At 45.6% G+C, this 13,596-nt stretch overlaps 1 protein-coding gene across 1 annotated transcript in view; it reads right to left on the bottom strand.

Moving 5' to 3' along the window:
• Positions 1-13,596, bottom strand: part of FAAH2 (fatty acid amide hydrolase 2) — a 309,532-nt gene that overhangs the window by 48,997 nt on the left and 246,939 nt on the right. Inside the window, exon 7 of the mRNA XM_069648990.1 lies at positions 3,988-4,105. Within this exon, the coding sequence (XP_069505091.1) occupies positions 3,988-4,105 (118 nt within the window). The remainder of the gene's footprint in view (positions 1-3,987; positions 4,106-13,596) is intronic.

Raw genomic sequence — 13,596 nt, 5'->3', positions numbered from 1 at the left:
AGAGAGAGGTTAGCAGGGTAGAGGGAGAGAGAAGGAAGAGGAGAAGTGAAAATGGCATTGGTGGCACTACCTTTGGTCCTATGCTTGGAATCATGCTTCATGTTTACATCCTCTAGGTCATTTTGGAGCCATAAGAAGCAGTCAGTCTCAGATAGAAAAGCAAGGCCTTAAGTCGCAATCTAGCATTTTAGGGATATCAGGTCACAACCTGATCAAACCAAGAGGGGGTGAGAACTGTATGGAGCAAGGCCGAAGTGTCTGAGCCCCTCTTCAGCACTGTATTGACCTTACTGACTGGAAAAAGGAACCTGTTACCAGGCCAGTGTTTACACCCTGCACATCAGTAGGTGTAAGGGGCACTTGCATGCCAAAGGGGCTGGAACCCACAGCCCTCAAAAGGTTAAAAATCCTCTAAGAGCTTAATACTAGCTTCTGCTTAAGTCAGAGTGAATTTTGACTGTTACGGCTGAAGTCTACAGTCTGCTCCAGATCAGTGGCATGAAGTAGGAGCGCACACACACACACACATAATGATCATAGTGTAGGATAATATGGTGGCACCTGGGGTGGCCAATCAGATTCCAGGGGTAGCACGTGCCACCCCAGACCCCTCCCTGGACACACCCCTGCACAGGAACCAGTCCTTTTCGTTTAGCTTCCTTTTGCTGGAGTCAGCTTTGTGGGGATAGATGTGGTATTTTCACAGGGTGTACAGGGCTACACCGGGTGCAGATTGCCCAGACATGGGATGTAGGCTCAGTGTGGGTTCAAAGCTGAGAATAGGGAGGGCACCGAATACAGGTCAGCTACTTCTAGTGTCTCAGCCGGGAAGGAAGGCTGCCAAGATGGCCTTCAGATTCACTACACAGACATGAAATATTCTATCTAGAGCAGCCAGAGATTGGGAACCCAGCATTGACCCTAGCCATTTGCTCATTATCTCCTGGTCGGTCTCTTTTAGTTGATCTGTGATTGAAACTATGGCTAATTAAGGTTGGGATTCATGGCACAATTTGCCAGATGTGAAAGTCTGCACCATCATTGGCATGAGGAAGTACCGCAACCCAGAGTGTCATTATTATTATCTGGCATGTGTGACCTGCTGATAACATAATGACAAACGTCATGAATTACTGTCATTTTCTAGTCTGGTGCAACAGCCTTCCCTTTCAACGGGTCTAAACGATTCCAAATGAGCATGAGTCCAAGTTGCAAACACAATCTATCAAAACAGCTTGTCCAGTGTTGTCTGTACAGCCGGTATGATCTCCATGGGACTTAATGAAGCCAATAGTCCATGTAGGAATACATGATAATCTCTTGAACTGGAAGATGTGGCATGGTAACAGCTTTGCTGAAACGGTAGAAATCTGCACTGCAAATTTAAACAGCATATTTCTTGCTGAGAAAACAAAAAAAAAAGCTGTCAGGATGGGTTAACACTAAGTGTCTCTGGGTTTTACTAGGGAATACTGATCGACCCAAAATTCACCCTCTCTCCCCCAATCTAGCATACAGTCACAGAGTTATAAAGCCCAGTATGATTCTTGCTTCAGACATACAGTCTATATATAGTGCCAATTCTTGGCAGTCTGCTACCAAGTAAGTATTTCTCTCCAATTGCTTAGTGTGTACGGTAGTTCTAGATATGTTCACCCTTTAGCTGCGTGTCACACTGTGGGCCAACAACAAACTCCTACAACCAAGCATTTCTTCCCCGTAATTTAGGGGTTATCCTTGGTTATCGTCTTCTGAAGCTTCTTGTTCTGTCTCAGGGAGTGTCTGGGGTTATCTTGGGTTATGGCCTTTTGAAGCTTCTTGGTCTGTCTCGGGGAGTGTCTGGGTTATGGACTTCTGAAGCTTCTTGGTCTGTCTCGGGGAGTGGCTGGGGTTATCCTGGGTTATGGTCTTCTGGAGCTTCTTGGTCTATCCATGGGAGTATCTGAGGTTATCCTGGGTTATGGTTTTAAGGAGCTGCTTTGTCTCGGGAAGTGTCTGGTGTTATCCTGGGTTATGGTCTTCTGAGCTTCTTGGTCTATCTATGGGAGTGTCTGGGGTTATCCTGGGTTATGGTCTTCTGAGCTTCTTGGTCTATCTATGGGAGTGTCTGGGGTTATCCTGGGTTATGGTCTTCTGAAGCTTCTTGACCTGTCTTGGGGAGTGTCTGGGGTTATCCTGGGTTATGGTCTTCTGAATCTTCCTGGTCTGTCTCGGGGAGTATGTGGTACACAGCTCCTTAATATCTTACTCTTCTCTGGCCTTCCTCTTTCGTAGTCTTGCCTCTTTCTGTGCTTAGATTTGCAAGGTGAAAAGTAGGCATTCCTGTAATCGTAGTCAGGATTAGGAAAAGGACTGCCCTGCACAATTAATTCAGTCAGTGTCCAAGGTCCATCAAATGGGACTGGCATGTAATGTACTACGTTGAACAGGGTTTATAGTCAATAAGTCAAAGGCAATAATTTCGAATGCCTCAATGTCGGAAAAAAATGTTGATTTTTTAAATGTTTTTATTTTTAATGGAGGGTTTCTCCCCAGCCCCCCGTTTTTTTGTTTATTAACGCTTTTTTTAACTAACTAGACCCCAAAAAAAACCTATAAAATTAAAAACATTAGAGAAAATAAAATTTAAAAAAATTAAAAAAATAAATAAAAAATAAAAAAATAAAAATCGACATTTTTATTTGCGACATTAATGCATTCGAAATTATGCATCCAAAATTATGTCTGCACACCGTTGAACAGGATGGTACAGGGCTGTGTGTTAGTTTCAAAATCCATTGCCCTTACAATCGTAATATCCTGAAAAGGCATCATCAGTGCCAGGAATAACAATCTAGAATAAGTACAGGCTCTGCTTATTTCAGCTGCACCTCAGGATGAAGTCCAGAAGAGTAAGTATCAAAGCCAGAATTCACTGACATTCTGAAGTCCAGGCTAGCCTCCTAGGATAGAAGGCTGGGAAGATTACCAGTACGCAAAGTTCATGTTGGCCCTAGGTTAGTGCGAGCCGTTAGGTGGTAAAACAAACTGGAACAGGGAGTTTACTGTCAGCTAAGAATTCAGGGTACAATCAGTCGACCCAGAGACCACTCCCTGGCTATCTTTGCCGGCTACAGCCACTGTCCCATCTGCATTTAAGACACTGTGCTAAACTGTTTTTTGAGGTATGGGACCCCTGGAAAGACTGCACCTGGATTAGGCTGAAGAAGGGTTTGGATTGCCCTTTGGCGTGCAATGCCAGAGGAGGGCAAGGGAGGGGAAGCAACCAACAACGGACTAGGACATGTGTTGCAAGCCCCCGAAGGGCCAACACGCCACATCTGGCAGGTGAGTCACATTATGGGAGAAGAACATCCAGAATATTGTTTTTGTGGGAAGATCCCAGTTTTGCATTGTAAGTTGGCCCACCTGTACACAGGACCCAAATATAATAAAAAATAACAGGCCATTGTTGTGGCGCTCTTTTTTGATACTGTGTCCTGAAGAGGCACACAAGTGACAAGGAACAAAGCATTCATCCCACGGTTACATGTGTTTTTTTTTTTTTGGGAGGGATATCCCCTCCCAAGCCCCGTGTTTTCCTTAGTTTATAAACCCACCCCAAGTCCATCACCACCCGTTTTAACACCTTATCCCACTCCCATATATATATATATATATATTTTTTTTTTTTCAAACAAACATTTGGTGTTTTTTTTTGTAAAAACGTTGTTCGTTATTTTAAATTTGGTAAAATCACTGCATACCAACCCCACTGGGTACACAGAACTTGCTCCTCCGAAGGAACAGTATGGGATCAATATCACCATATAAGTGTCTGTGGCACTAGCCCTGACTTGCTGCGTTTTGTGCTAGCCTTCACCTTTAAATGAACACCATCGGAACACCATCGGACTGGAATGAAACTTCAGATTAGTCTGCATTTTCTTGGCTGTCAACACGCTGTGACTAACACACACTCACCTAGAATGACAAATATTCACTTACCCTCCTCTGAGTGTCAAGGAGCTCCTGATCTACGGGAGACACAAAAACTGATCCTCCATCATGTTCCATCGAGTAAAATTTGATGTTCTCCAGCTGCACCTCTTGATCAAGCTTTAATCTAAGAGAATGGAAAGCAACATGCAATGCTATGAGAAGGCTCCCACCAAGCAGTAAAAATGGCAGGGCTCTCAGAAACTAGTACAGAGGGAAGGCCCCAACAAACATACTACACAGAAGGCCTTCGAGAAATAGCACAGAGAAAGCGACACTGATAGGGGCCCTGACAGAAAATGCACACAGCAACAGCCGATAGCACAGTCAGACCAAAAGCAGGACCACCAGCTATTTTGCTGGCTTCCATAACGCAGTCTCTTCGCTTTCTATTAAGATGGATTTTCAGAATCAACACTTTGGGAAGATTCCTAGAGGTCACCATTTATGGCAAACAGTTAGAGAGACTAATGTCTAGCTAAACTCGATCAAGATAGTGTCACTGAGTAGTAAGGGGTAGACTTAAGTGTGGGGCGGTGAAGGGCTCAGGAAGACACACACTGCATTTTTGTACATTCTGTCTAACACAAATTAATAGGAGGGTTCTATGGGATTTCATTGAGGAGATTTGGACAAATCTAAATCCATGGATTCTTTTTTTCTTCTTTTAAGCCATTTGGCTGCATATATATGCAGTGGAACGATCCCACCCCCACTGCTACATCCTTACTATTACCCACCCCCCCCCCATATATATTTGAGGCCAAGTTCCTCAGAAAAAACGTGATGTATTTGGCCTCGACCAAATCTCCTGCGATGAAACCCCCTCATCCCAATGGGAGTGCTGTGGAATATACATAAGCCTTGAAACCAACACTTAGAAATGAAAAGAATAGGTACATAAAACTACTAAACATCTACTGGACCCTCCACCCTAACCCAAGCTTCCCTGTCACACAAGGTCGGCAGGACCACCAGTGATCGGTAACATCTCCCATCTACTGTAAGCTCTGAAACACTTGTGTATGAGCGCAATATAAATAAAATATCATTTCATTTCTAGCATAGGAGGGCCTAAATGTAAAGGCCTCATTACTCTTACTCCCTCCTGGCCTTTCTAAGGGTGGCCTCTCCTATTGTCCCCACACTGATGGTCTCAAGATGGCACCTGTGTTCTCTCAGACAATCTCATTATTACTCTCCCTCCCTTACACTCCTTTTCCCCGATCATATGCCTCCTTACTCTCTATCCCATTTTTCCCCTCTCATGTTCCCCCCTTCCTATTCACCTACCTTCTCCACCAACTACCTACTACCTACTGCCCCCGGTTTCTCCTCCCATTCTCTTCTCTACCTCTTCCTCTCTCTGCTCTCCCTTTGTTAAGGCAGTTCTTGGACCACCCTCTGTTGAGGATGCTACAAACACTAACCCTAGGGGAAAGCTAAAACACCATCACCTGACAAGAAAGGGAAGCCAAACCTCTCTGATGTGGCTAGAGCAACAGGACCTAACTCCCAGGTAGAGGTAGTAGGTCAACACAGAGGCACAATCGGTCAAAAAACACACACCACACTGATCTACTGAAAAATCTATACTTTAATAAGGTCACACCTCTAGAACTATCACGTCAAATAAGTACTTTAGCAAATTATTGAATAATAGACAGTATTAGAATGATATGATATGGCATTTATAACGCGCCTGTACACAAGTGTTTCTAGGCGCGACAAGACGAGGGAAACAAAGAGGACAAAACAACGATCTTACCGGGCCTTGTGTCATTCAGATCGTGCAAGCACAGAGAGGGGGAGGGGAGAAGTGCAAAGGGGGAGGGAGGATGGAGAAGTGCAAAAGGGAGGGGAGAGGTAGAAGTGCAGGTAACAAGAGTGCAGCCAAGGGGTGGCTAATAAGTGCAGAGATTACAATAGTAAACAAGGGCAAGCACCCATCATAAAATAACGGGAGTGCAGAGATCCAGGATACCAGACATCCGAACCAGTGGGCAAGTAGCCTGCACAACTAAGCACAATGTCCTAGTGATAGAACCAACCGCAGTATAAGTGAAATTCCATTGGCCAACAGCCAACACATCTGGCAGGTTGTGGGATTAAAAAGGGACACACAATTTTATAGTGAGGAAAAATAGATTTACTATCCCCAAGGCACAATTCACCAATACATTTAGACCTCTTAAGACCTTATCACAGTATTAATGCCCAGAACAATACATTAAAGCTACAAAGAGGATGACACCATGGTGAACCTTAGCAAAAGGCTTCCAAGAATCAATGAACATTCAAGCACGGTTACCTTCTTGATACATTTCATGGCAAACTATTCACATTGTTACGAGTTGCAGTTAGTGTTTCAAGAACATTCACCATTGCAGAAATGAGAGGGAAGATTTTAAAAATGGATACGAAAAATCACAGGAAAGTACATAAATTGTGAATCTCAGTGCAGATCTCACTGAACACCTAGGGGACTCAGGCAAAATGTCCAGCACAGGTAAGCAGCACAGAGTGACTTAAAGGAGAGTTCCAGTATCAATTCAAATTTCCATAGGATATAATGGGAGACGTTAAAGGCCCATCCACACTACTTGAGGTAAGTACTGTAAGTACTGTTCTACCCCACAGTTGCAGATGTTACAATGATCAAAGATGGACCCCAGGAGAAGAAGTTGCAGAACAGGAGGACGCCACAATGCAAGTCTATGGGGAATCTCGGTTAGGATTAATCTCTGAGGGATCATTACCACATATCAGGGTGATACCCAGGAATGAATATTGTCAATCACTCTTCCTAGGACCCACAGGTACTCCGTCTATAGTTTGGGGAGAAACAGCTCTAGTGATCCAAAACAACCTGGCAAGCAAACAGATCTTTTTCACAGGTGCGGTTTTCAGGGTCCGTTTCCCAGGACTAGGCACCCTGAACCAACGTTGATCCCCGAAACACAGGTGAACGACAGATGCTCTTCCAAGGCCATCAGCCTTCAATCCAGCAGTGGAAGATCCCATGAAGAAGATTTCAGGTGGAAGGGAGAACCTGGAGAGATGGTTCCCAGAAGTAGGGCAAACAACTAAAAGCAGCAGCACCGCAGAAAACAGTCTCAGGATAGAGACATTGGCTGGTGGTACCCTCAGACGTCCCAAAATGAAGATCCAGCACAACAGCTATGAACTGGCAGCACCTCTCTGGACTCCTGCAGCAAACCACAGCCAAGCAGAAGAACCTGGCAGTAAACAGCCCAGAAACAGGCCCAAAGTGGGGTCTAAACCCAGCAGATGTGGGGGGCCATCTGGAGTCTCCAAGAAATCCCGACTCAATTTCTGGCAGCAAAAAACTCACAAAATCCAAAATAGGACCACTAGCCATGGACCAGAGATAATTCGACTTTGCTTAGAATGCTTTTTAAAGCTATCCAATTTAGCTGAACTTGCCCTCCAGCCACTGCTAGATGTCCCTCGTGGGGTGACTAGCCCTACTAGGAGCTGGTGCACGCCCATCTAGGGCTAGGGGACAGATAGGAGAGACTGGCCCTAACTAGTTATAGACCATAGTCTCGAAAGGGTGCATCGAAATAGGTAGGGGATCCCACACTATGCTAAAATCCAGAGATTCAGGAACAAGGAGCACAGAAGGAAGTGAAATCCAATGTATTACTCCCTACTTGTCTGCTCACATATGGAGTTTAAAAACAACATAAGTAGTTTCAGCAGGATGTCTGGTTAGTGTAGATATTTCGTAAATATATGGTCGAGCGGTTTCAGTGGGATATCGATCCCTTTGTTCCCACTTTCTTCAAGACCTAAACACGTTTAAGATTCTTGTGCCATGAGTCACAATGGCGATTCACAAAGATTTCTGCACCTATGCCCCTGTTGGATACCACATGGTTGGGGATCACTTCTTAGGTGATTATTTTCGGTATGGATCCTCAGTTGTCACTGTCTTGTTTCTCGGATCTGCAGTGAGTTCCTGTTCCTACAAGGTGATAGGGCCTTTTGTCTGTGTGCAGTGCTGTCTAATTGAGGAGTGCTCATTTCTTTCACTATATACACACAGGTAAGGCATTTGTCTTTGTCAGTACACACAAATGTTTTGAGGGTTGGAGACAGCTTGAATGCGAGTTTACCTAGACTTATTTTCTAGGAGAACACAATGTCCAATTTGTGTTCTTTCGCCAACCCCCTCTCCTCCCCGCTCTCCCCACCTGAGTTGATTTCTTCAGAGTCTCTGGATTGTAGATGGCGCCGGGTCAAGTAATCCTTCTCCTTTCTTTGTGGAAGATACCTGCCACGGGAGGAAGCCACAGTGAATGCCTAAAGCACAGCAGTCCTGTGGCTGCTTTCCCGTGAAAGGTCAAGACAAGGGAAAAAGCCTGAAGGCATAAAAAAACCTTTCTGTAGCTGAAGAGGAGGAGTCCAAGTTCCAGAGACAGAATCGGTGAGGTGTATCCTGCGGAGTTCGGAAGCGTGTGGAGGATCCAACAGAGGTTAGGAATGGGGGCTGCACCAAACCCTGAAGAGAGCCAGCGGAGTACGGAACCCCAGAGTGGAAAAGGCGGAAGCCCAGCAGCGCCGTATCCAACCACAGCGAAGCGGAAGACAGTAACGGAGAAATACAGAAAAGGGCGAAGGAAGGTGAGTGGAGGCAGAGAGCTGGGAAGCCGGGCCGCCGGAGGAGCGGGAGACCCGGAAAAGGAAGGGCCGCCGCAGAAGCGGGGGACCGAGTGGTGAAAAGAGATTCGAACAGGCAGGCGGAATCTTGACAGAGCAAAGCAGAGAGAGAAAAGAGCTTCAAAAGGAAGCAGAACAACAGAAAACTAGCATTTACGCCCAAAAGAGAAAAAGACACGCCAGAGGGGTTGCAACGCAATGCCCGCTGGGAGAAGCGAGAATAAGTACCTCCCAGCGGCGGCCATGATGGGAGGCAGCTAGACCGGCACGTTACGTTTGAGAGAAACGTGACAGATCTAATGGAGCTGTATTCTGCGAAGCAGCTGCCAATGCGCCGCGGCGTATGACACATGAGGCCTTTTGGTAACTATAAAGTATTATTCTGAGTATCGGAATAGGAACGCATACGCTATTTACAACTTCGACACTGGGACCTCTCCACTAGAGTGAAGGAGAGGCAGTTGAAGCCTTGGGAAAAAATGAGTCTTCTCACCAGAAGCAAAGGGACAGATTTCCTATTACCTATACATTTTTTATGAAACCTCTTAATTCAGGTAGCTCATCACATACTCTAGAACAACACTAAAACCCAAGTACAGAGCTTGACCATGAGACATGGAAGAAAACTTTGTGCAAGAGCAAAGAGAGCTTTGCCTGGTGTACAGTGTGCCAAACAAGCCATTAAGCTGCTATTATGTTGCCATCTCACCGTGGGGGACACAAACTATTTTTCAAAAGATAACTTAGGCCATTATTGAAGGGGTTGCTGAGGTGCAGGGATGTATCTGTACATTTGGTGAAACTGCCCTAAGCTCACATCATTCCAGGAACTACAGCTAATGTGTGGTGTAACAGATGGCAATAGTGCACAGTACCCTCCCGCGCTGATAATGCTTGCTACCGTGGTACCGTCCTTGACTCCAGAGACAAAAAACGCCAAGGAGTTCAACACAGCCGGTGAGTCGGAGGGAGAACCAATAGTAAAGCGAACTGTGTTGAGCGAAGGTGGCAAACGGCAACATGATATGAATTGAAGGAAATTGTGAACAAAGAACTTGTGTGTTACTGAACTTTTAAGAAAGCCCAGGGAAAGACCAGCTTAAGAGTGGTCCAGCGCCACGTTGGCACTCATTCTGAAGACTCTGGCTGGTTCCCTTTTGTTGAAGTACAGATACCAGAAGGCCCTAGGAGAACCCGACGTTAGAGGTCAAAGTGGTCATTCAAGGGTCGAGTAAAACCCCTTGTACATTCAAAAGTCTTTGACACATAATCAAGTGGAAAGCTACTGCAAGTGAATCCCGCATTTTGATGAAGCAAAGAGAACTGTCTCTGGCCGTAGTGAACCCGACTGAGGGAGGCTAACATTAAAGAAGGATAGGAGCCCGGTTGAGGGGGATCCAGGGGTGAAGAGTCATTGCCCAACGTAAGAGATTATGGAAAGGAACTTTTCTTTTGTTATTGTTGACACATCCGGCCCTCAGAGGCAAGAGACTTTGTGTGAAAGAGACTTGGCCACAGAAGGGCCCAATATCGCTGAAAAGAACTGTAACCTTGTGCTGGAGAAGCCCATTTGTGTGTTGTGCTCAGGAGTCCCGCCTTGTCCCGTGCTAAAAATTTGGGGAAGGGAGACCCCAGCTATATCATCCTGACTTATCATTTTGTAAGTACTTCTTTCTTTTCTGGTGAACATTATCCCACACTATTTTGTAACTTAGCGGTAAGGATTGGCAATCATTTCTTTTTTAGTATAGGCCATTTTATTTGGCAAAACGCCACTAGGACTGCCTTATTATTATTTGATGGTTGTAGCTTGCTCCCATTTTAGATTTTGGTTTAGATTAGGTGTTTTTCTCACCCGTTTATACAGTTTAATAAACACCCTTGAACTGTGATCACTTGTGTCTGTCTTTACTGTTGCCACCATCAGTTCTTTATAGTAAACTACACGTTATATACAACATGAAATCACAATTAGAAGCTAAAAACGTACACAAAGATACTTTAAGACACAATTATCATTTCATGATTTAAAACCAAAAGGATCCATTCACAACATAAAAGCTTCTAACCTAATTTTGGATTTTGCCATATGTGAAAAGCTGCACCTGTAACAACCAGAGATTCTGCTCCAAACATCATGCTCCAGAAATGGTCTGTGCTATAAAATCTGACTTTGGAATAACCTTTCTCATAGTTCTCACGCAGTGCAGCATACTGCGTGAGTATGTGGCAAATAGTTTCCGCCCGAGACCCGCACAGGCAACAAACCCTCCCTTCCCTCGGGATGCCTACAGCGTTATGCATCTGAGTACTTACATGTTTTATACTGGTTACTGAATCAAATGCTTTCGAACGTCTCCTAAAGGTGAAGGTTTGTATCCCTTTTATAGCAGGTGTGTGGCAATATTTGCCTAAAGGTTTCATTTGTTTAGTGTGTATTTTAAAGGCCTAATAAATGATTGTATATTTTTGTTCTTGCCTGTCTAACTGGAATAACTGGTGGTGTTCTGTGTGGACTCATTGTAGCCCTAGACAGCTCTCACACCCCTCCTTATTCTAAGTCGTGCCGCTCTGCTAACTACCTTGATTGGGTTTGGCTAGACTTCAGTGACCTCCCTGTTCACCATAATAGGCTGGCCTCCCGAGGTTGATTTTGGAAAGACATTTTAACACTACTGTAAGGGTGCAGAAATAGACTCGGGACACAAAGGTGGCATGCTTGTTGGTATAGGACTGAAAATAAGCAAGAACCCTACCTGTCCATATGACTAAGAGGTATCTCCCTGCCTCAACCAAAACTAAGGACAATGTCAGAATGTCAGTCAAAAGTATATAGTCCAGTGTCCTGTGTCATAAACCTATTACCATCCCTTACAATTCAAACGAAAATCTATAACTAAACTACACCCTGCTTCGAACAGGATGACTCCCTTCTTCGGGATGCTTTAGGCAGTTCAATGTTCCAAGTTCCAAAACAATATTAGGAAGGCGTCTTCATTCCCCAATCGTTCCACAGGTGCTCTTTATTAATAGTTTCTTTGTCACTGTTTTGTCTTCTGCCAAAAGATGTTACTCCCTTGCTCTGGGTCTTCTCGTGATTCGTCCCAAAAGGGTCTTTCTTTCCTCCGTGGGCTTTCGGTAACTTGTGCCAAAGGGTCTCTCCCCTTGGACTTCTCACAACTTGTGCCAAAGTTCTCGTAATCTATGCCAAAGGTTTTCTTCACCCTGGACTTCTTCTCATGCTTTATGCCAAAGGTTCTCTTCCCCTGGACTTCTCGTCTCATTCTGTGGGTTCCAGACCCCTTGTTTAACTCTGCAATGTCTCTTAACTAGGTCTGGTTCACTAACCTGCCAATCCTCTCTTTCGAACCCTCTGGGGCACTCTTTCATCCCCCTCCGTTCTCAACTTGCGTCTCTCTTCAATCCCATTGGGACGAGGAAGATGGCGCTGCACTTCCACCCAACCCCAGCCTCCGAGGTATCCCTGTGCCTTCTCGGTTCCCCTCCGTGTACCTTTGTACTTGGTCAGCGAGGGTTCTATTTCTCGGCAAAACCAGACAGCTTCTGCAGCTTCCCCTGGGCCCCTCACGTCTTTGGCGATTGTACCATGCTGGTTTGTCTCTGAGCGTCTGATCTCACCTGGACCCCTCTGCGGCTTTGCTTCTGCCACCGGACGCCAGATCCGACAACCGGGTAAGTCATGGTGTTTTCCTGCTTTGCCGTTCTCTGCCTCTCTGTTCCAGGTGTTCGGGTCTGCAGCAGAACCTCCCCTCAGCGTTCCACTCCCCAGCAGCAAGCTACTCTGGTGCAGGACACACTCTGAGGGGAGTCTCAGTTTCTATGTCCGGACTGCTTTCTAGCTTCTAATAGCTAGCATATTTGTATCTGTTACGCAACAGGGCTCTACATTGCCCTGCTTTTTGAAGTTATCCATATTTGCTCTGCCCTCACTCTTCTTTGCCATAGTGTTATTTGCCTGATAAACCCAATTACTGTGTATAAGTAAATTAGTGGAAGCAAGAGGAGAGATAGAGAGGACGGGGGTATCGGAGTCCAAAATATAGGGCTGGATGCTTCATGGTTAACAGCATGATGGTGTGTATACCGCGTTCTCCCTCAACAGTCCTCACTTCTCCCAGAGAGGGGGTCACCACCCATAGGATCCTCCCACCCCCAGGGGGACTATCTGGTAGCGGCCTCACCTCCTTGGCCCCATGGAAAGGGTCCGACTCCCAGGGAGAAGAGACATTGAGGGATTTGTCACACTACTGTCAAGAATCATGAGGTATTGTCACTGCTTTAGATGGGGAAGCCCCTTTCCATGAGGCTAAGTAGGTGAGGCCGCTACCAGATAGTCTCCCTGGGGGTGGTACTCAGCAGGAGTATCTCATGGGGAGAGAGGACCCCATTAAGAGTAGTGACCACTTTGGGAGAACGCAATATACCTTTGACCCTCCCACCTTCTCTCAAAAACCTTCTGACACCCCCACCAAGTGCCCCAATGCACTTTTGCTACACATCTCAGGTGGTGACCACTGGCAAGGGAAATAGCCATAAGGTATTCAATGCTAGCACTGAGACCAGAAAGAGGACAAGATCAATGAAGATCAATGCTGAGAACCAAGACACACGGTCTAGTCGCTCGAATACACCGATTGGCCCGCTGTCATTCAAAACAGGCGAGGGAATGGAACAATGGCGTCTTCTACCTGTCTGCACGGACTGGGAGCTCGGCAGGCTGCACGAAGGAGATCAGACCAGAGAGGCCAACGGAGTAGGGTGTGTTTGGAGAGACCCAGAGAAATGTGAGAAATGCTAAATGAAACTAGGACTAACATATGCAAACATTTGCCGATGTACAGAAGCATAGTAAAGGGGGTCTGGGACCCACATGGGGAAAACATATCCCAAAGAGCATTAAAGGGAAATACC

This window comes from Ambystoma mexicanum, chromosome 2q (genome assembly GCF_040938575.1).
Source record: "Ambystoma mexicanum isolate Mex_15411 chromosome 2q, UKY_AmexF1_1, whole genome shotgun sequence".
NCBI lineage: Eukaryota > Metazoa > Chordata > Amphibia > Caudata > Ambystomatidae > Ambystoma > Ambystoma mexicanum.
The sequence above is the reverse complement of the archived record's forward strand: the minus strand, read 5'-3'. Positions and strand labels throughout refer to the sequence as shown.